At 43.2% G+C, this 23,600-nt stretch overlaps 1 protein-coding gene across 1 annotated transcript in view; it reads left to right on the forward strand.

Moving 5' to 3' along the window:
• Cow (Proteoglycan Cow) overlaps positions 1-15,883 on the forward strand; it is a 42,177-nt gene extending 26,294 nt beyond the window's left edge. Inside the window, exons 6-11 of the mRNA XM_077648040.1 lie at positions 1,590-1,693; positions 3,328-3,453; positions 6,701-6,907; positions 10,454-10,501; positions 10,694-10,831; positions 12,729-15,883. Of these exons, the coding sequence (XP_077504166.1) occupies positions 1,590-1,693; positions 3,328-3,453; positions 6,701-6,907; positions 10,454-10,501; positions 10,694-10,831; positions 12,729-12,847 (742 nt within the window). The 3' untranslated portion in view covers positions 12,848-15,883. The remainder of the gene's footprint in view (positions 1-1,589; positions 1,694-3,327; positions 3,454-6,700; positions 6,908-10,453; positions 10,502-10,693; positions 10,832-12,728) is intronic.
• Positions 15,884-23,600: the final 7,717 nt, after the last annotated feature.

The raw sequence follows: 23,600 nt of genomic DNA on the forward strand, positions 1-23,600 counted from the left end.
CTCTTTCGATCGATGACAAAAATGCCAAAAGGTGAGGTGTTGCAGTATGTGATGTGTGGTTGTTTGTTTCTTTCCCCTTGGGAAACAGAAGACGACCACGAAGTGCGATTTGCTGGGAAAAGTAAAGCGCTTTACCAGCATAAGCGTGTTTTGTTTATATGTAGCTGTTGCACAGAGGTGACAGCAGGAAACCACCCATTCTGCGCTCTAAGTTAGCAGATCGCCTCTAGCACCTTCCGCACACATTTGCTCACCGTCGGTTGTGCGATGCAGGCGTGCGCCTCATTACCAACGGCAGCCTGAAAGCCGCCCGTGGCAAAGAACCGCAGTGCACACAGCACCTGCTGCCGCACCGACAGCGCACTCGCACGCAAACCTCCCAGTTCATTGGCGACTTCGTCGCACAGCCACTACACCGTCCACTTCTCCAGTCGAAAAAGGCGAAACAGCTCGTCCGGCAGATCAAACACGTCTTCGTGTGCCCTCCTTCGCCGGTGCTTGCGCCAGCGCAGCCGCCTCAGTCGTATCGCCGCGTACACCACCGCCATTTTCTGTCACAAAGGCAACGGTCAAATTGACGGCCTCAAAACTGTGACAAAAAACTGTCAAATAGCGGCTGCATAATTAGGTGTGCAAAGTCATCACTTCTGCCACATCCGTGACGTCATCTGCAGCCACCCATGACGCAAAAAAGCAAAATGGCCGCCGGCCATGACCGACGAATAGGACGAATAGGAGCGAGGCTTATTGACAGCTTTGTGACAAGTTTTTGACAATTTTCCTAATTGACAGTTACTTAATCTGGCCCCTGATGTCTTACTGTACAACGCATTTAATTAGTTTAATTTTTGTCTGTCATTAAAGGGCCTCTGAAAGGGGCTCTCAATCAAGTTGCGATATGCTTGGAATGTTAAAGGACGCTGCTTCACGAATAACCCCCAGCAAGATTTTTTTTTAATTCACTTTGCAGAAGCTGAGTTTTCTCTAGTCAAAATTTGAACTTCAGCTTCTGCATGCCTTTCCCTCTCCTCTCGTCACTTTTTGCATGCTGAGCGGTCGGCACTCCTCAGGCGGCCCCATTGCTGACGCATGCAGTAATTCCTCTCCGACCCGCTGGAGTGATGGGGCTGACTGGCCGCAGTCATGGTAGCTGCCTGACATTTGAAAGAATCTAACCAATAGCCATCTCTCAATAGAAAGATGCAGGAGCGTGCATCAGAGGAGGGTGCGAACATGAAAAAGTCACCAGAAAGGGCTCACCAACTTTTGCGTGCGATTGGGAGTTCTCTGCTACGTGCAGAAGTGTTATTTGGCTCAGATGTTCATGACAACACAATGTAGTGATTGAGTGAGTTTATTTGCTCTCCTCAGAAGGTGTTTCAGAGCCCCTTTAAAGTTTTTTTCAGCCTTCTTATGCTCAAGTGGGTCTTCAGTGCAAATTTATATCTGGTGTTTGATTTTCCTTGTTTTATATGGGCAAGCAAGTGCACAGATATGTTTGTCTCCCTCAGATAGCGAGGAAAATTGATATTTTCTCATAAATCTGTGCACCATACCCTACATTTTAAGTGCTTTCTCATTCTGCCCAGACTGAAGTCAAAGTTCAGTTCCAAGGACTCGTGGGCCAGCAAGGATGGTCATAATTCAGTCATGACGAACAAGGTTTCCTCCCCTGTTGTCAGCAAGGATAAAGGTATAGTGGCTACTGTACATTCCTTATGATGTTTCTGCTTAATAAATGCTGTTGGCAGGTGTAAAAATGCATAAAGAAAATGTGTGGTAAAATCTATTACTTGCATGGTCTTGTGTTGTGGAAGGCTTGTGGAATGATCAAAAGTTCCACACATTGCAGCCACATGTCATTGCTATGCTGCACTGTCCACAGAGACATACATATCTGTAAAAACATACAGTTAAACCTGAATGTAACGAACCTTCATTTAGTGAATTCCTTGATATTTCAATTTCTCAGTTCCTTTGAAGTGCGTGGATTTGAGACCTCCATGTAATGAAGATGTTGCGGCGGTTGACCTTGATATAACAAACTCACTATGCCAACTGTCTGGTAGCTTGTGCTGAGTTACGAGGTTTGGCAGAAAAGTGCCACGAAATAAAGCACAAACTGACACAAGAGGAATGTCCATGATTGCAACGAGCGACCGCAGTTGACACAATGCTCGTACTCCAGCGCTGTCGGCGCACCTCCACTGCTTTCGCTCTTGGAACATGCATCATACCACGTGCCATACAACAGTTCATGCTCAAAAGCAGCTAAAAATAATAAAACATAGCAAAGAAATGGCTGGCAGTTATATTGCGCGAAAGCACGGTTTTTTACAGGTGGACAGTGGACGCCAGCACCACGTGCCTCAAAGTGGAGTTGAGGTGTCCACTGACCCACGGAGCCAGTTATGTGCCTTTCCTTTCTTTAAAATCAAGAGTCTAAATCTTCCGCTGGTTTTGAGAAAAAGAACGGCGCATAACTGCCCCAATTTGTAGGTGGACGCCACCGCTTACTCAAAGCACGAATGAGATGTCCACTGATGCTGCGAGCCAGTTACACTTGCTACTCAGAGGCTTCAGACAGACACACACCACTGAAACCCAGGGAGTGCAGCTAGAAATGCGCTCCCATCGCCGCCTCGTGGTTGCGATGAGCACGGAGGAACGGGGACGGTGGAGAGCGCCAACTATGCAAGGTGTAGAGTCAGTTTCTTGGCACAGCAGCGGCAGGCAGACTGAGAGAGGGAACATGCAGGAAGGAGCAGGTGCCTCTGCAGTCGATGCGGCAGCGGCATACTGCGCACTCTCTTGCTCGGCCGCGGTGCCCCCTCCACCACTCTCCCTACCCCAGTCGTAGCGGCGTTGCGCGAGCCGATTGGGGAGGTGCTGCCGTCTGCTGCCACAGTTGCGCTATGAGTGCAATCGCGAAATGTCTCTCCACATTTACTTCGAGTAACAAGGATTTACTGTGAACAAAACATACATATGTTTCATTAATTTAGTTATATCCAGGTTTAACTGTACATTCTCTACATCCAGCTTCTCTGATCCTTTTAGGAATGGCACTGGCATGCTACTGTTTCATTCCAGTTTCATGAGGCTACCCTTTCATACACACACTCTTCCAAGAAATGAAGAGTAAACTATTGTGTACTTGAAGCCACATTTGTTTCCTGTTCCTTTAGCCAAACTTATTGAAAATTAGTGTTAATGCATGGCTCAGGTGCCACAACTTTTACTAGGTATTGGAATGGATCGAGTGAGTTCATTTCCTTGTCTGCCTGTTGTCACAGCACGCTTTCTTGCCCCATTGTCATGGTGCAGGGTGCACTAATGATGACCTGCAGGCCATGGGTGACCGACTGCTTGACTGGTTTTCTGTGGTCATGAGTGACCATCAACTAAGCACTCAAGTATCCACCAGACGGAGGACCCATAGGGTGTCCGATTGTGAGTCATACTCTGCTCAAACTTTGTGTACATGTCTGCCATTCATTTTGAGACAGTGTCATGTTTAGAAATTTTTTTTATGCATTACCACATGCAGTTGTGCACACTGGAAATATTCATTGTTATCGGTTAGTGGTATGCAAATATTTGAAATTTCAAATACAGTTGAGCTCACTTATAACTGCCGCGGTTATAGCGAATGCTCGCTTATTACGAACGAGAGCGGTGCTACTTTCAAAATATGTATTAGGGCAATGATATTGAGTCCCGTATACAACAAACACGAGTAGCCGCAAAACTCGGTTAGAGTGAACGAGAAGGCGCCACAAACTTGGCCCCGTGGTAGGGTATTTCGCGCTTTGTGCAGGAGCACCGAAGAGCATCTCCCAGCCACCACAATACAACTCAGACCCCATCCTGCCCTGCCTGGGAAGAATGTGGCGAACCGAGAAAGTATTAAAAGGCTGGACGTCATACCGACAAAACTGTATACCAGATTCAGGCATCAAAAATGTATGCCTTGGAAAGTGACACTTCCACTGGTCCAGATAGCAGCAAGCTTCGCGTTACCGTCGTTCTGTGCAGGAGCATGGACAGCAGCGACCAGCAGCTTGCACTTGTCGTTAGTAAGTCTCGCAAGCCGCGGTCCTTTGGGAGCTACGTTCTCACATGCTACAGGCACAACGCAATGCACTGGATGACAAGCGATTGTTTTTATTTGATGGGTGTGCCACTAGCCACACATTAAGAAGGGAGTAGGGATGACACACGACTGTTCGCAAAGTGGTTAATTTGTTAAGTTTTACCACTCTGTGGCAAAAAGATAAGAAGTTCCTGCTAGTGCTCGCCAACTGTGCAGAGCATCAGGTGCTGCTTTCTCAGAATGTGGGAATCGTGCTCTTCTGTTGCCGAATGGGACGAGAAAGACCAGCCACTGGACATGCACATCATCCACGTGCTCAAGGCATCCACTTGGCAACACATCACAGCACGTACTGATAGCAGTTGACAGACCATGTGCCAACATCGCAGTTAGTTTCTATTTGTTCATTGCCATTGAAATGATTGGTGCCACTTGGACATTACTGGCTGTTGAATGCATCACAGCTTGCTTCCATTGGGCAGGATTCAGCGACCCAGTAACTGTGCAGGATGTAGGGGATCACCCGCATGTTGAGACACACATGGATTTATTCCAATTCGTTGTTGATGCGCAGCTGGCCGGAACTGAAGTAATTAAGTTTGACTTCGTTTGTGCTCATGATGATGCAGATATCGCAAAGTAATACACTGACGAAGCGAGTGTAATATCGCGCGTGGTATGACTTGCAACAAGCATCAGGTGTTACGAGCTCACATTATGAAGCTATGCGAGTCTGCCTCTGCTGCCAAGCTCTGTACATAGCTGCCGAGCAGTCATACTTGGTGCTGTGCAGCGTGGCACATTCATTTGCTATCAAGTGGAAACCAGGATAAGGTGGCCACGAGAACATTGCAAGTCATACTGAGCCTCGACTGCACAGGTAGAAGCAATATGACAGGGAACACGGGAGCATGTGGCTGCCGCACCTTGCGGACTGCCGTCACCAAGAGGCAGCGAGAATTGATGGCAAAGGTGCATGCACAATAAGCATGGCTGGCTAGCTGCTGGCAGCAGCGCTTTGCAAAGCACGAGCTCCCATGTTCCCCCTTATATTACTTCTACATGTACATGGCGTGTAAGCACTCACCAGTTGTCAAGAAGCTGACGGAGACAATGACAAGGAGGCCAACCTACCGCCAGCTGCTGTAAAAACTTCAACTGCAATTTGTTGTATCGCATCCATGAAGCAGCTTGTTGGTGTACCCTAGCTAGGAAGGGCATTTGGAAAGTTTTGCTTATGTAGGCCATCAAGTGATAATGGGCCAGCCGCACCACACATGTCAGTGATACATCATGGGCACAGTGACGTCTTTTTTCACGATTTTAGTTTGAAAATCAGTCACTACGAGCACACCAATCGGCCTGCGAATTTTAAAAAACACGGTTTTTAAAAATTTATAATAAATCCAGCTCAGTTCTGAAGACTCATACTTGGTGTGAATGCTGCTTAGCATCATTTCTAAGCATTGAAAACATTTGCAAGCGACTTTTTATTCATTGCATAGTCCCTTTAAGAAACGCCACTTTTACTTGACTTTGTATTTTTGGCTGTAATTTGGGAAGTTGTTTGCTACGAACTTCGGATACAAGGAACACAATCTGTGTGACCGTCATATTCGTTGTAAGTGGGCTTGGCTGTAGTTTGCGAACAGTGGTTGCTGTTCAAATTAGTTTGCACTGTTTCTTTACAACTCTGAGTATTCAGGTGTTTTTTAATACATTGAAAAATAAATATAGCAGTTTTAGAATTTCCGTATTAATATGAACGCGCAATCAGATGTAGTGGCATTTCAGAATAATGGCCACTGGTTAAGCTGTAGACTTTGTTTGGAATGAATTGCTAGCACATGGATAAGGTACAGTGCATGCACATTAGTTCAAGGCGTGGCATCTGCTTGCCGCTGCTCAACTTGTCAGCTTGGTCAAAACCATCACACTGAATGATTTGGCAGCTGTCATGGGCTGATGTTGATTTCGGTTCCACGCTCAAATCCATTGGGTTACATGACACACAGAGGGCACATTATTGAGTGCTCTCTTTGTTCCTTGGCCCCGATGGTGGAGACCCACTTGAATCACCTTATTGGATATGGTAGTGCTCTGGTGTTGTAGTTTTGTTTTCACATTGTGCGCACTTGCCTCGTAGCATCAGTAGAACTGCTGTGCCAGTAGCCATAATGCAGTTCACACGTGTCCATAAAGTGCAAGAAATGTCGTTTGGAGCATGTTCCCAAACGTTTCTAGCTGTAGGTGTATTTCATCTTGTTTGGCAATTCTCCTCCAGACCATTAGGTTGGAGTGTTTATGGATTGCGAATGTGTAGCCGGGCAGGCATTGAACCAAATGTTGGAAAATATGTTTACCATAGCTTTATAGCACTTTGCCACAGAAGCTGCACTGCATTGCTAGGCATCATTTTTTTTTTAATTCTTACCTCAAGGAAAAAAAAGAACTGTCTCACTACTTGAGCTATTGTGGTCGGACTTCCACATAATTCTGGTTGAGCACAAGAAGCTGTGGTGTTCATCACACCCATGCACACATTTTGTATTCATATTGTAGCCGCCTAGATATTGTGTTAAATTTCATTTTGTTTGTCCACAGACCATTTGCCAGAGTGCAAGCCTGAGGTAGGCTGGATGTTCCACCACCTTGACTCGGATGGGAACTTGCTGCTGACGCTGCGGGAGCTGTATGACTTGGAGCATGATGATCGTGAACGGTGCCTCCAGCCTTACTTGGCTGTCTGCGACCTGAATCGAGACTCGTTTCTCAGCACCATTGAGTGGTGTGCCTGCTTTAACAAGTCCCGTAAGTGACCTCTTTTTTTTTTTCACCATAATTCATTTCACAGCAGTGCTGCTAGCTATCATTCTCAATGTGATCGTACATGCTCTGGTATTTTACTTCTTGCTTTCATTTGCAATTTAATCAGAGGTTACAGTGTTATATATGTGCAGCACAAAAAAGGTGACACTTCATACAGAACAACACCCTGAATTTTATGTAACTTGTGTCAGCTTCTTGACAATGGTTTACGTAGTCAAGGTTAGGTCACACATTTGTTAGATGAAAAAAGGCGAAATAAAAGGGAGGGAATATACTCTAGGGATCAATTATTCAAAGTCTCTGACAGTACTACCCTTCTTCCTGAATCGTCTTCCTCTGTCGGCGTTTCTCTACCATGAAGTACTGAGCAGACACACACAGTGTCAACTTTTTTCATACTGCCACACATGCAAAGTTATGCAGTGCTGTTGTATCTGTGATCCTTTCTCTCTCTTTTTTTTAATGCTTTAACAGTGATGTTGCTAGAAGGTATGACGGTCATGAACTGGCTATGTCTCAATTATGCCATGATGACTTTTTAGGGCCCATATTCTCAAATAATATTTAGTATTACTATCACATTTCAAGCAGCAGCTTTGGGTGCTATGCTTTGCTGTTCACTGATGTTCTTTTGTTTCTGCTGGGATATTTATTGAACATGAAGCACATCTCACCTTCAAGTGCATGCTACTTTCAATAGTATCAGAGGTGGTGTAATTCTGCTGCAGGCTTGCCAGGTGGGCTGGATGAGCTGCATTAGTAATGAGAATACTATTCACCAGCAGGGCATACGTGCCAGCGTTCACAGTTCTCATGAAGGCACCGAGATTACAAAGCAACACAAACTGTATTTCACAATGTCCTGTGCATTATTTTGTGAAGTGGTCACAAAGGCAGCTGTGTGACCAATGTGCAAAGGACTGCACAGGACTTCATTTCATTTTTCATTCAGTGTCAACATGCTCAGTGATCACACAATGTCAAATCGATGTTGCCAGGAAGTGTTCTCATCAACAAAGTTCTTTCATCATGTTCAATTCTGCTGGAGTACGAAACTTAGAAGGCATTTGTTTTGTGAACTTGGTAGTGTGGGCAAGGAGGGCGCACACTGAAAATTGGAAAATGCGAAGGAAGCCTATTTGTTTTGTTTTGTTCATGATTCACAATGTGTACGTGCATACATATCACATTGACTCTTTCCTTACCACAGAAAAATTACCAATTTTGAGTGTTTTAAAATAAAAACTATTTCTTCAAGATGAATGCACTGCACATTGTAATACATCAAACTGTACTTCCGAACGAAAAAATTGGCAGAGTTGTGTGTGCAAAACTTTTCGAAAATTTATTGGTTAAGCATGCTGGTAACACAAAAAAAATAATACAAGCAAAACAAAAATAAGCCCTTGCCCTGAGCCAGAAATTGATTACAAAAAAATTAAAATATACGAAACGTTGCACATGTTGTTAGCTACCATTCTTGCTACCTTCAGATCATACACTGCACTTTCCATGCCCTTTCGAGTTGGCAATATTACTGCTGTGTCACTAGAGAAAGAAGTTGCATGAGGACATGAAGTGGAGGTAGATGTGGGATATGTTGCACACACTTGTTCTGAGTTGTGTTCTTATATATATATATATATATATATATATATATATATATATATATATATATATATATATATATATATATATATACTGCTTTTTTCTTCCTTTTTTCCGGTTGGTAGTGAATGGGTTCTATCGGTGAAAAGGGGGCGTGGCCTTCCTTGTATAAATTATTATATAAAATACAACTTGAACAGTAAAATGAAACACCTGCCAGCACGTGTTAATGTCCCGGGCCTCTGAGACGAAGTCTCGCAAGCGAAACTCAAATCCAACCATTCCACATGGTTGTCTAACTCACCACTACTGCTCTTAAAAAAAAAAAGACAGCATAAGAACCGACAAAAGTGCTCAATTGTAGGTAGCCTTTCGCCTTTGAGGAGCGCGCAGCGAAACAGACACCGTGGTCAGTTGACCAGCGGGCTACGTCTGGTCAAAGTTTGATTTTTCAAGTCGCCTCCTCACATTAAAAAATGAAAAAAAAAAGACAAAAAAATGGTATTATAGAAACAAACTAGATGGCGCAGCTTGTCCAGGAGTGCCGTCCTGAATTTTTGGCAGCAGTTTCAAAACTTCGGTCATATATGACCGATGGATGGCCTATGTCACAGTAAGGAAAGAGTTAAAGAACCCCAGGTGGCCGAAATTACCTGGAGCCTGAGTTGCTTCGGGACGTTAAACCCCATAAAACCATTAGACTATAAACAATCTGTACGTACATGCAGGCATACATACAAGTTATTTGTTGTTTGTAAACAAGGGAGGCACATTTATTCACTGCGGCCTGTTCTTTCTGTTGGAAACAATGTTGCATTGCTCTCCCCTTTTGATAGTGCAACTAAAAAAATGCATGCATTCTGTTTCTACCCTGTTCTGCATAGTATTATGTGTAATGAAAGCAATGACACCTTCTGTTGCTGTTAGACATTTTAAATAGCACCCCATGACCTGTGGCCAACCTAGATGTAGCATATTTACCGTAAAAACCGGACTATAGGTCGGACCGGAATATAGGTCGACCCCCCAACTAACCAATTCTAAAAATGAAAAAAATCTTTTTCAATGGAAAAAGTACCGAAAGTCACCCTACCCTTACCTTGAAACAAATGCGACTCAACAGGTTGCACAATGGTGACAGTATTTATTTTCATTTAAATACTGCTCATATGCACACCCGGCCAGTTCTTTGACAGTATCGCGTGCCCATCGACCCGCGTGTTTGTCAGCACCTTATTATCACGGCACAGAGCGGCGAAAACAAACGAGGTACGTGCATGTGTACACATGCGTTTACTCTCGTTTTTTTCGCCGCTCCGTGCCGTGATCTCTACCGCTTTCATGCGGATGTATTCGGCAGTCACATGCAGCTCCCGGAAGAACTCCGCAACCTTTCCTTCCAATTCTAGATATGCTGCGGTCCGCCCAAGGAAAGATGTTTTCTTCTCATTGCTCCAAGGTGTAATACGCAGCTTTTTCCTCCGCCAGCACCGAATGCTCTTTTCAAATACTCCAAATTTGCGCTGTGCCGGCAGGTTGCTGTGAGCTTCCGCGTACCCAGTCGCGTTTTTCTTGAAGGCGACAGTGAATTGCCGTCGGGTTCTGCTCATTTTGAAACAAAATGTGAAAAAGCAGCCTTTAACCAAAATAGCTTTGCAACAACGGAAACGCAAAATGGAAGTGCCACGCCGCACTGCTGCTGATGGCAATGGTGATGGAGGCTGTTGACTTCAGCCGCCCATTGTTGCAAGACTTCCGTAGTTTTTCCGCCAGTGACCAGTATATAAGACGGGGGTCTACTTTCCACCATGGTCTTTTGAAAAAAAGTTTGACCTATATTCCGGTTTTTACGGTAGATGCATTTAAAAAGAATGAAGTACTCATCACTGCAGCACACTGACATGTTTCTCTTCACTGCAGAACGACCGTGTGCGGCAGCTCTTAGGCGTGTGACACCTGGCCTAATCGGTGAGTGACTTTAGCAAATAAAAAAATAAGCTCGCATCTTGCAATCCACAAGGCCTGCTCTTTCAAGCTGTGTGTTTATTACCTTAGCTCCTTGGAAGGATATTGGAATTGCTTAGTAATTATGCTCAACATTTTTATGGCAGAAAGTTTTGTTTGCGCGCTTACTGTTGCATCTCTCATCAATGACTGCAGGAGCATACATCCCACAGTGTGACGAGGAGGGTTACTTCTTGCCAGCCCAGTGCCACAGTAGTGCAGGCATGTGCTGGTGTGTTGACCGCCACGGTGCTGAGTTTGCCAACACACGCCGGAGAGATCGGCCTGATTGCGGTAAGTGTGTTCATTGTGTTTATTTTGTTTCCAAGTGGATGGTGCATCGAACAAGCTAAGTTAAGAAAATACTAACTCCCAGGGATTAAAACATTTGCAGTGTATATTTCAGACATCTCTGAGTCTACTTGGAATTTAAATTCTGTGTGGGCAGTGCTTCTGTATAATTAGTATTCACTTTTCTTTGATTCATTTCATTGCATGCACTCTGCTCTGACAAGCTACCCTGATGGAGTGTCTTTTTCTCTGGAGAAGTGCATAATTTTGTCATTGCAAAAGTATGCACCTTCCTCCCATTGTTTACTTTGTTTAAAAGTGCATTCTCTATGTAATAAATGTATGAAGTTCTTGTTTCTTTTGCTGCCTATTCTGAGCTGTGCGGTAATTGCTTGGGCCCCGTCAGGCCGATATTACATCTGCCTTTTGCCCCTGAACCCGTGACCTTATTGTCTGAATACAGAATATCTATTCTATTCTATCTATTTATAACTCTCCTGCTTCAACCTTACTCATTTTGCATGTTGCAGGAGAGTAGGTGTGCTTGGTTACAATTTTTAGGACATTTGTAAAGAGTGCACTTTGTAGTGCACATAAATGATTATATAACCACTTCTTTGGCTGAAAATTGTGCAGATATTCTGCTTATAACAAAACCAGAAAAAGCAACTGAAATTACATTTGTGGAAGCTTAGGCAGGTTGGCAGTTATTCATTACTAAATTAAATGGCTCAAACCAGACAATGGGCAGAAGAGATGTACACATGAGCGCTGCTTACATACACTACACGGTGCTCATGTATACATTTCTTTTGTCAAGTCAAGTTTATTTCAGCTTTTGTCGTACAAAAACTGTGGGTGACGAAAAAAAAGCGGTTCGCAATGACCGCTTGACAAGCTTCGTCACCCGTAGAAGTCGGCAGCACTAGCAGAGACAGTTACACATGAGAGTCGTTATACATTCTTAGACATTGTTCGTCTTTCCATTATCTAGTTTTCGCTGTTTTAAGTATGAAATTACATTGTTCTTACATTAACCCCCTTAATGGACACTCATCATAAACCAAAAATGACTGGCGGCTTATGACAAGCTTGACTCGTCCAAATCCACTAGGGGTTTAACTCTCAGATATGTGACAGAAATCTGGAGCCGAATTTCGTAGAAATCTGTTTCATGCTGTGTGTATTTACTTCTGTACCGTGTAAGCTCATGCATGGGCTGCACCCCCTGTTTTGGAGTAGATAATTAAAACAAAAAATGCGGTTATAAATTTTTTTTTTGTGTATGGGCCGCACTTTAAAAATTCACACCAGAATTCTTTTTTTTAATTGCAGCCCTTACACGAGTTTGTGCGGTAATTTGTGCACCCCTAATTTATTACTAGGGTTTATAAAAAAAAACTTTTACTCGCACTTCTTGCACTCTTTGCTACGCCAGACCACTAGTATATGCACGCAGGTGCACGCAAGTACAGTGTGCAAAGCAGGCTTGGAAGATTGGCGTGGCCGTGTCGTTGTATGCAGCTGCAAAAGGTGTGAGTGGCACGTGTACACCACCACACTGGCCCCCCAAAAGTTTAGAATTGCACACCGTTTACCTGACTCACAAGTGCTGGCAGTCGCTTTCCCAGACAAAAAGTTGCAAGAGCAAACTGCTGATAACTGCCAGCATGCGCCGGTATCTGAAATGACAGAACCGTTTGTTGTTTGGTTTGCCAGCTGACCGACTAGCGAAGCAACCCAGAAATAAATTTTTTTCTGCGAACCTGCATCCCGCAAACTTTTGTCCACGACTGTAATGACATGCATGAGTGAAAAGACTGAAAGTGTTGGGGCTAAAGAACAGTGAGAATTCTGCTGCAGCCTTGCTATAGCTTATGTTTTATTCACATTGTTGCAGAGTCACTGATGAACAAGACCAATCGTGACAAGTCACTCGAGGATGACACTGAAGAGGACAGTGATGAAGTTAAAGACAACAAGGATGAAGGATCGGGAGACCGCATTCAGGACTTCTGAGTTTTGTCCCCCAAACAAGTGGCCATTTAAGCCCTGCCTCTTACCTTTTTCCCCTTTTACCATTCGCCATCGTTTCTTCCTGATGCACCCGCTTGTCCTGTCGGTGATGGCAAGTGCAATAGTCTGTACTTCATCTGACCTGGTTTGCAGCAGGAAAGAAAAAGAAAGAGAGAACAGTGGTTGCCAGGAAGAGCCACATCTGTCTTCAACAGTTGTTCTCACATGTCCCTTATTTTAGCATAAACTGACAGCAGTGGTGGCAGTCTGGTACGGAGACATCGGCTTTGCTTCTTGTTAGTCGTGTTGGGCTCGTGTTACAATGTTCTAGTGATGTCTTTCTTTCATTGTGGGCTTATTCTTTTGTGTGCCTCCAATTTGAGTGAGATTCTCACAGCTTTTGATCTTAACATGGTGACAGCAGTGCTAACCAGCTACATTGAACATTAAACTTTAAAGTTTATTTTTTACGATAACCATTTCAAAGGGGACGTTGCTTTTAAGTAAGCTTTAAGAATGCACATTTTCATTTTTTTTTTTAGCACAAAGAAAATAATTAGTCTGAGAAGCTTTATGCCATGGTTTATTATGTTACATGCATTTTTGTTCAGTCTGAACAACAATGTGTCAAGGCTGTCAGCCTGGTGTGTTTTGTTCTCTGCGTGACTCATTTTTTGCACTTTTTAGTACAGTTGACCCGATTGTGTGAACATATTGCATTTTTTATTGTTTTCCCTATTGTTTTAAATGTGCAGAGCAAATCTTAGTTGCTACCTAGCGCTGTCAGCATAAACAGGACATGCTAATGAAGCATGCACAACATGCATTTTATGTATGCACACATTTGTAACATGTTGCATTTAAGTCACAGAAGTGCAGCTGCCTCTTAATGGTTGCTGCCTCCATCAGTAATAAATGTGCCATGATTTTTCAGACATTACAGAAAAAAAAAAAGTGAGAAAGAGAGGATAACATGCATCAAGCTTGCTTTCTCAACACACTCGTAGTTTTGTGCATATTTCTTGACACCTATTTATTAAGCCGCAAATGCAGTCTTGGAGCATTTGTCACAATTATTGCCTGCCTGGTTCCTTTGTTGAACAGGTCATGCTTTATATTGATGAATTGTATTTGTGTCACAATTTTCAGTTGTTGCAGGCCACATTCATAGATGCAAAAGGCTGAACTACTTAAAGTGGTGGAGCTTAATTTGTTACTTAGCAGTGCCATGTGTTTATGTAATGGCATTGCATTGCCTCTTTGTTTGATTCATATGTATGCTTTACGTTTATGAAGTAAAAATGCACTTATTTTTCGTGTGTCTGCGGAGAAAAAGGCAAATTCTTTAGCAGCCTGTGTTTCGTAGAATTTGCACGAAGCCAACAGAATCCAAGTCTTCCATTTAAGTTGAGTGCCACTTGTATTCTCTCTTGGTTAAACAGCGTGTTCCTCCATTTAGCCCTGTGTTTTGGCCTCCCAGGTCCATAACTGGTGGTTGTGTTTTTGAGCACTCTCAAAGCCTTTTGCAACGTTTTGTTTGGATTAGCCAACTGTTTACAATTGATTTTCTTTTTGTTGTTGTTGTCAACTGTGTAAGAAAAAGTGAACATACAGATTTGACCGTCGCTTGTTTCACAGCAACGGGCTTATATGTGGCACAGAGCTGATTAAGTGCACTGTCTTCCAAGTGGCCAGTTCAGTGATTCAGTGTACAAACCTTTCTGTGATAGTATAAACTTGTGCCATAGTGATGTACTGAATCTTTCATTTTATTTCTTGTGCCAGCTTTAAGCCACTGCTATGAAATATGTCTACAGCAACATTTTTAAGTTGCAGCTATGTTTGTCTTACTTGAGACCATTTAGTGTAGGCGGTGCCAATATCCACAACTGCACACGATGCGCGGGTAGAACAACAGGCTGTGTGTGGTTATTGCGTGTGTAAAACTACCAATATCATCGCGTCATGGACATTAATATCACAGAATAACTCTTCAAAATAAGTGCTTCTATACATTTATTCAATTTAGTGGAAATAATGTCGCATATGTTTGTGGTAATCTTTTATTGTAATTAGTAGGATTGTGTTAAATCCAGCATGATCGTATTACACTTTGCAAACTTTTCAGACGGAAAACAATTTTGAACGACCTGTCTGATTTTACCTAAATTTTCTGGGTCGTTATATATATTAGCAGTATATGTACTTCTGCAAAGTTTTGTTATTCCTGCACAATTTCAAAGAAAGTTATAAATGACAGAATGGGAAAGTAAGTGTACCTAACCAGAAACACCACTGTTCTAAAGTTACTAGAGGTTTCCCATTTCTCTCTAATAGAATCCAGAAAAATCTCTAATATATATAACTGTGTAAAGAATTTGCCAGTATATGGTAATTACGTATTAAGTTTCTCTTCATAAGGTGCATTGTTTGTTTTTGTGGTATGACTACCATTTGAATACATTATTCTTTTCTTGGGAAAAGATCCAAACTTACAAAACGCACCCACAGTTGAATTTCTCGGGCGGTTTTGGTCCACGTGTGTGCATAAATATTTGTTGTTCTTTATTGGAATGACAGGTTTTCTAGGTGGGTAATTCAGTGCAGAAATGCAAACTGGGAAAAACAATCACAGTTTGAAGTGGGTGCAGTTTCATTTAAAGAACTTATAGCTCCAAAATTTGCATCAAAATTCACTTCAAAATTAATCTTTATTCAAGATTTGCTTCAAAAGCTTGAAAATGTTATGTGGTGGAAATTTGCCATTGCACGGTTAATATTATACTTCGGGTCTCCTTTTGTTTGATACAGATTTTCTATGCAAGTGCTGTAATAGTTACAGAGCACTGCATTTGAGCTTGGGTTATATGGCCAAGTGAACATGTCTTTCAAGCACAGTCGTGAACAGTAATTGATTATGATTAACTTTTAACACATTCCTGATTAACCTTCCCACGAAAGTGCTCTAATCAATCTGTATTTAATAAAGTGAGACACCCTCTGTTTTCTAGAGCTGCACTCATGTAAATATAAAATGTGAAAAATGATGGTTCCAAAGAAAAGAAGGTATCCACTCATCGATCAGTTGCTGTCAAGTGTCTAAGCACCTTTTGAAAAGTGCGTCTGTGGGCAGATTTTAATACGCACCAACAGCATTTCAGTAAACTCATATTTCTGGCTGACTATTCTACGGACCATAGAGGAACATTATGCATGGGTGCTAGAATGGTTGAGGATCAACTGCAGTTTTAATCCAGAAAGGTGTTGTTTTTGCAAAAAGTTAAATCTTTTGCCCTGCATCCTCACTTATCTGTAATCATGGGGAAAGCCACTCATTTGTGACTGTTCATATTTCGTCTGGAAGCTCGAGCTTGATTCAGAGCTAGAGCTAGTCTTCATGTTTGAATATCTCCGTCAGGAGGCAGTTTGTCACAAGTGGATTCAGTGACTGCAGCCACTCCCCATTGCTGGAAAGTCTCGGCAGCCACAAGTTAGTGAACACCCAGACAGACGGGTGTAAAAAATTTCTCATGTTGGAATCTCTAATCACTATGACGGAAGCATACTTGACCAGTTTTGCAATTGAATTTTTTGTTGGTTATCATCTGTGCCTGAAGGCTTGTACACTGAAGGTTAGCAAGCTCAGAGGAACATAAAACCAGGCAGCAATTGTTTCTTCCTGCTTTGCTTTGTTTGTTAACAATCTTTTCTTTTAGATTAGGCATTGGCCTGATCTTAGTGCTTGAAGCCTTTATATTGTTACGGTGTGGGTCGGCACCAGAAGACAGCGAAACCCGGTTCTCCGGCCAACCACCGTCCTCTTGCCGCTCGTTCTCTCAAACATGCGCTCGCGTCCGCGCTTTTTCCTCATGCCTCTCCTGTGGCGGCACAGCCTCTTCCTCTTTTTCCGTTACAATATATGGCACCATTTTTAAAACAGCATGCTAGGAATTCAAGGAAAGCATTTGTTTTTCACTCAAAGATCTTGTCCTTGAACTCTATAAATAACTTCTTGAACAAACAGCGCGAACAAAGACGAGCACAAAAGACAAGAAAGCGAACGACACGGCGCTGACCACCTCTGGAGGAAAGACCCTACGCCGGTTGCAAAAACCGAAATAACGTGCATTGCATGTTGCTGAAGCCACAAGGGGGATAACACGAAGCGGGTCAAGAAGATACCCCGAAGGAACGCCCGAAGAACAAGAAATAAGTTGCGTTAACACGTTTTGGCGGGCTAGTTGGTTAAGCATCTTGAACAAACAGCGCGAACAAAGACGAGCACAAAAGACAAGAAAGCGAACGACACGGCGCTGACCACCTCTGGAGGAAAGACCCTACGCCGGTTGCAAAAACCGAAATAACGTGCATTGCATGTTGCTGAAGCCACAAGGGGGATAACACGAAGCGGGTCAAGAAGATACCCCGAAGGAACGCCCGAAGAACAAGAAATAAGTTGCGTTAACACGTTTTGGCGGGCTAGTTGGTTAAGCATCTTGAACAAACAGCGCGAACAAAGACGAGCACAAAAGACAAGAAAGCGAACGACACGGCGCTGACCACCTCTGGAGGAAAGACCCTACGCCGGTTGCAAAAACCGAAATAACGTGCATTGCATGTTGCTGAAGCCACAAGGGGGATAACACGAAGCGGGTCAAGAAGATACCCCGAAGGAACGCCCGAAGAACAAGAAATAAGTTGCGTTAACACGTTTTGGCGGGCTAGTTGGTTAAGCATCTTGAACAAACAGCGCGAACAAAGACGAGCACAAAACGTGTTAACGCAACTTATTTCTTGTTCTTCGGGCGTTCCTTCGGGGTATCTTCTTGACCCGCTTCGTGTTATCCCCCTTGTGGCTTCAGCAACATGCAATGCACGTTATTTCGGTTTTTGCAACCGGCGTAGGGTCTTTCCTCCAGAGGTGGTCAGCGCCGTGTCGTTCGCTTTCTTGTCTTTTGTGCTCGTCTTTGTTCGCGCTGTTTGTTCAAGATGCTTAACCAACTAGCCCGCCAAAACGTGTTAACGCAACTTATTTCTTGTTCTTCGGGCGTTCCTTCGGGGTATCTTCTTGACCCGCTTCGTGTTATCCCCCTTGTGGCTTCAGCAACATGCAATGCACGTTATTTCGGTTTTTGCAACCGGCGTAGGGTCTTTCCTCCAGAGGTGGTCAGCGCCGTGTCGTTCGCTTTCTTGTCTTTTGTGCTCGTCTTTGTTCGCGCTGTTTGTTCAAGATGCTTAACCAACTAGCCCGCCAAAACGTGTTAACGCAACTTATTTCTTGTTCTTCGGGCGTTCCTTCGGGGTATCTTCTTGACCCGCTTCGTGTTATCCCCCTTGTGGCTTCAGCAACATGCAATGCACGTTATTTCGGTTTTTGCAACCGGCGTAGGGTCTTTCCTCCAGAGGTGGTCAGCGCCGTGTCGTTCGCTTTCTTGTCTTTTGTGCTCGTCTTTGTTCGCGCTGTTTGTTCAAGATGCTTAACCAACTAGCCCGCCAAAACGTGTTAACGCAACTTATTTCTTGTTCTTCGGGCGTTCCTTCGGGGTATCTTCTTGACCCGCTTCGTGTTATCCCCCTTGTGGCTTCAGCAACATGCAATGCACGTTATTTCGGTTTTTGCAACCGGCGTAGGGTCTTTCCTCCAGAGGTGGTCAGCGCCGTGTCGTTCGCTTTCTTGTCTTTTGTGCTCGTCTTTGTTCGCGCTGTTTGTTCAAGATGCTTAACCAACTAGCCCGCCAAAACGTGTTAACGCAACTTATTTCTTGTTCTTCGGGCGTTCCTTCGGGGTATCTTCTTGACCCGCTTCGTGTTATCCCCCTTGTGGCTTCAGCAACATGCAATGCACGTTATTTCGGTTTTTGCAACCGGCGTAGGGTCTTTCCTCCAGAGGTGGTCAGCGCCGTGTCGTTCGCTTTCTTGTCTTTTGTGCTCGTCTTTGTTCGCGCTGTTTGTTCAAGATGCTTAACCAACTAGCCCGCCAAAACGTGTTAACTCTATAAATAAGCTTTTCATGTGAAGTTTCTTGTCTACTGTAATAGGCTGCGTAATAAAATAAGTTACAACATCTAAGAAGATGTTACTGCTATATGGCTGTGTGCACATAAAATTCAAATGTTGGCGATTGGGCTACATTCCCCTTATGGGATGCATGTGGACAACTGTCTGCAAGATGCCTGCTGAGTGCATTTACATGTGTGAGCAGTAACAGCAGCATCATGGTCTTGTACAATTTTTCATGCGTTTTAAGAATGTGCACAGCACATCTTCAAAGCCCGTTGCTTGTGAAACAAGCCTTCAGTGCCGTCTTTTTTTTTTGTACATGAGTATTTTCTTTAAACATGGGGAAGTGAGACAAGGAAGCACATTCCAGTGAAGGCTGCGAAAAAACTACTGCTGTTGGCGTAAGAGCATTGGCTTGTTGGTTGGTTCACCAGGGTCTTTGTTTATTGTTCCCTGACATGGCTGAATGCCTGCACATCACAGCTCTTGCATTTTTTTTTGCCTGAAAAGCTTAGAAACAGTGATAATTGCTATGATGAGACTTTCTGTGCATGCCACCTGTGACCGTGAGCCTTTGTGTGGAATATTGGTGTTCTGTACATGAGTTGATAGCACTTGCAGAATTTAGCACCTACAGATTTAGCGCACATAAAGAAATTGGCGTGTACAGAATTTTCGTGTTCTGTGCATGTGTTTTACTGCGTTTCCTCTCCTTCCCCATTTTCCTCCTTCAAGGGAGAGGGGGCAACCTTTGAGGGTGTGCATTTGTGTTTCTGAGAGTCTTGTGTTGGTGTTTGGATCTGCTCAGAGATTGGGCACTGTGTGGCAGAGCTGCTGCTGTTGTATTTCTCACTGTTTTTGTGACTCCTAGATACATGCTTAAATTGTACAATATTCAAGAGTAAGAATGAAAAAAAAAAGCTCCATTTAAGCCCAGTATCCACAGGCACAATTCTTTGACATATGTCAGCCGCCATGAGCAAGAAGCCAGAAACTTTGCATCGTTGTGCTGTCAAGTCCTGTTTGTGGCACAGCTGATGTTCAGCTGAAACCAAGGGACCCGTATTGCTATTTAGATGGCAACGCACACCTAAGGCTTAGCTGTCGAAACTGCACAAAAGTTTCCCATCAGAGAGCTCTCTTTTGGTAGGCGGGAATAACGAAAAGAAACTTGCGAAGATTTCTGCGAGCATTATTGCATTCCCTTTTGTTTGCGGCCAACAACTTCCTGTGATGCCTTGTTTATTCTTGCGCATTTTAAATTTGCACAAACCATCTATGTGAACATAGAAAGTTTGAAAAATATGTGTTGCTTATTGCTTATGGATGTTGCTTATGACAGCTTGCTGATCACGTTTTAGACTGGTTGAAAAATTTAGTCCTGGGCTTAAAGTGTCTAGTGGATGGTAGTCCACATTGCATAACTAGCATCTTTGTTTGACAAAGTGTAGCAGTACAAATGTCTTCTTTTCTGTCTTATGAGTGCCATCCGATGTTTTTCTGTATGCATTTATGCCTAATGTATTTACTACTTGCATATGGTCATGGTAACCACTACGTAACAATGTTTTTTGTAGGCTGTGATGAATAAAGTACCACTACAAGACATAAGTTTATGTAGTGTATAACCTAGTGTATGTGTGATAATCTGGTGTGCAAAAACAGTATACACGTGCTTGTCAATGGGAAAAAGATGAACATTTTAATTTTGAAAATGAGCCTGCATAAAGAGGCAACCTCTAGTTGCACATGGCACCTCTTTCTTCCTCCAAGCCAAAGTTTAGCCTTTGTAATCTGTGAACCTTGTTCTCGCTGCTGTCTTCATTATCAATCTTCATCGGAAGCTACCTGCTTCAAGGGTTATAATAAAATGAGCGTGGCTCTCTACTGCACTGCGAGTTTTTTGCACAGACTCAAATGTGTAGAAGTGTGTAAAAATGGGGAGCCACGCAAACTATTCTCTATGTACACCCATTGTCAAAAGTTTATGGAACACGACAGTGGCAAAGAATTTTTCTTTCCATCCAGGGTGCGTTGCTTGAGATTTATTGGTGAAGTCTGTAATTGGCACACCCGGAATCGGGCTGCATATACCAGGTATTTCAGGGAAGCACGCCACTAATTTTCAAAAATAGGGTTTTTTACATAACGAGAAGCTTTTTACAGCATAGCAATACCAGTGTTGGTGGACGTCAAAAAACAGGTGGATCATGCCAACTAGTAAAGTGATTAACTAAATTCTAATAGTAAACTTAAGTATTGCCGATGAGCACCTGATCAAAATTAAAGATTTGTAGCGGCCAATAGCCATATCAGTGCTTAGAAATTTCGAAAACGTGATTGCCCTAGCCGCTGTGGCTCAACAAATTTGTAAAACCGCGCGCCTGCTGCGAAAGGAAATGGAGCAGTAATTGTCTCGCATACCGGTGGACACCGGAACCGAGCCTTAATGGAAGAGAGGAAGGTGTGAGGGAAAGAGGTGCCGTAGTGGAGGGCTCCAGAATAATTTCGACCACTTGGAGATCTTTAACGTGCAATGACATCGCAGAGCACACAGGCCCCTTAGCATTTCTCCTTCATGGAAACGACATCCATCAAATCGGGGCACTCCGTGATTGCCTGTACCACAAGAAAACAGACAGCCCGTGCTGGAGCAGCAAAGTGACGGGGAGCACTGCAGCGCGGGGGAGAAATTGTAACGTGGTACGGGCATCACGGAGTGTCCCGCTTTTGATGGACGTCGCTTCACGCTCCCCGCAGGCGCACGGTTTCCAAATCACGCGAGAAATTATCCAAATGTGTTGTACCACAGCAGCGAGGGTAATTGCGTTTTCGAAGTTCTAAAAACTGATATGGCTATTATTAACGGCCTGCTACAAATATCTAATTGCAATCAGGTGCCTAACGGTATTAGTTAAAAAGTTAAATATTCGAATTTAGTTATCACTGTTAATGACTCGCCTGTTTTTTGACGTGCGCCTATACTGGTAGAAGGCTGCAAAGTTACTGAATTGGAGATGGTAATGACGACAAAATATTTCCATAAATGAAAAAAATATTTTTGTCAGTAGTTTTAGTGCGCCTTCCATTGCTATATTGTTTACTGATAATGATTGAAATCCTCATTTCTGTGCCACGCCAAAAAACGAGTGCTCTTGCAAGGACTCCGGTACTTTTTTTTTTGAGTGGAGGGACTGGTAAACCGCGTTCGTTATGTTTTTATTTGCGTATTCACTGAATGTCTTTCTTTAAATATTTATTCAAATCTCCTTTTGCTTGTGTTCCTAGTCGGCGCTGATTAAAGGGCGTATTTGTTTAGTAAAACTTGAAATGTGCAGCTTTAAAAAGATGTGCCATCAGCGTTAAAGGAACCGCGAACAGGATAACTGAAACGTGAACACAAGAACACAAAAATATTATGTTCTGCAGAAGGAACACGGGCTGAGCTCTTAGAATCTTCCATGCTAAGGTCTTCGCATCATCCTAGTGAAAATTATATGGACTAGTATTCATCCTCCAACTAAAATCTCGTTTTGCTGTTACCATTTTCATTGTCTTGTTCGCATTTGCAGGGCCGGATTAAGAAAAATAGGGGCCCTGGGCTAATGCGCATGCAGGCCCCCTTCCCCTATACTGACGGTCCCCGTCGCCTGCTACGCTAGTGGAAATATGCCATGTTTCATTTTAATTCTACCAAATTAAAAAGAATGAAGTGCGATCAATGGGATTATTATTATTGTTATTATTATAAGGGAAACTACAAAACTTGCTTGAAACGCGTGCTGTTGTAAGCACCAACACATATGTTCACTTTGTGATTAATCTGCATTCTGTTTTAAGCAAAAGCTAGGCTTTAAGGAAAAGTTTAGTGCACTCAAGGCAAACAAGAACGTAGAAAAGACAACAGCTCTGATGTTGATCCTTCTGGAGCTAGGCTTTGTTTGCATCACTAAGTTTAACTCCGTGAGGAGAGGCATGGTTCTATTCAAAACATTCTTTATTAAAATTCAGGCATCAGACTGCAGTAATTGTTATACACGTTACTCTGTAAATATGATATAGATATATACAGAAAAAGGGTTAGTACTGCGCAAATTAGACACGACAGGAGAAGAGGAAGAAACACGACAACACAGGTGCAGACTTCCACCTGTTTATTCGAGACCGAAAGGCAAACGCTATATAAGGGATGAGCCTTACACATGTCCTGATTAAAATGTAGACCACATTGATCAGATTGTTACGTTGCAGCAGGGCCGATAAACCACCACAGTACTCAGTCATCATGTCCCCAGACCCTCCATGTCAAGAAAATGAAAAAAAGTAAGGAACCCAACAATCAACCTGAGTAAAGAGGGTGAAAAATACGCGAAATGTGAATGCAGGTGACCCAACAGACAACAAGAGTAAAAACTATGAAAACGAGACAAAATCATGTTGTGACGTATAGAAAAACCGGCATGAGAGCATGGAAACAACAAAGAACACGTGTAAAGGTGAAGATTAAAAGCAGGTAAAAGAGTGGAATTAGGTATGGAAAAACAACCATGACATGGAAGCCAACAAAGAACAAGTGTAAAGGTGCGCATAAAACCAGATAAACCAACATTCCCGGCCTTGAGGTACATCTTGGGAAGAAAATTAGGACAGAAGTGATACAATTATAGGTGGCCTTCTAAAAACGCGATTTCGCTCACTGAAAGCAAAATAGACTCTGAGTCATCGTTTTCTACTTTCTGGAAAGCTCGGCGGCCAG

This window comes from Amblyomma americanum, chromosome 1, assembly GCF_052857255.1.
Source record: "Amblyomma americanum isolate KBUSLIRL-KWMA chromosome 1, ASM5285725v1, whole genome shotgun sequence".
NCBI lineage: Eukaryota > Metazoa > Arthropoda > Arachnida > Ixodida > Ixodidae > Amblyomma > Amblyomma americanum.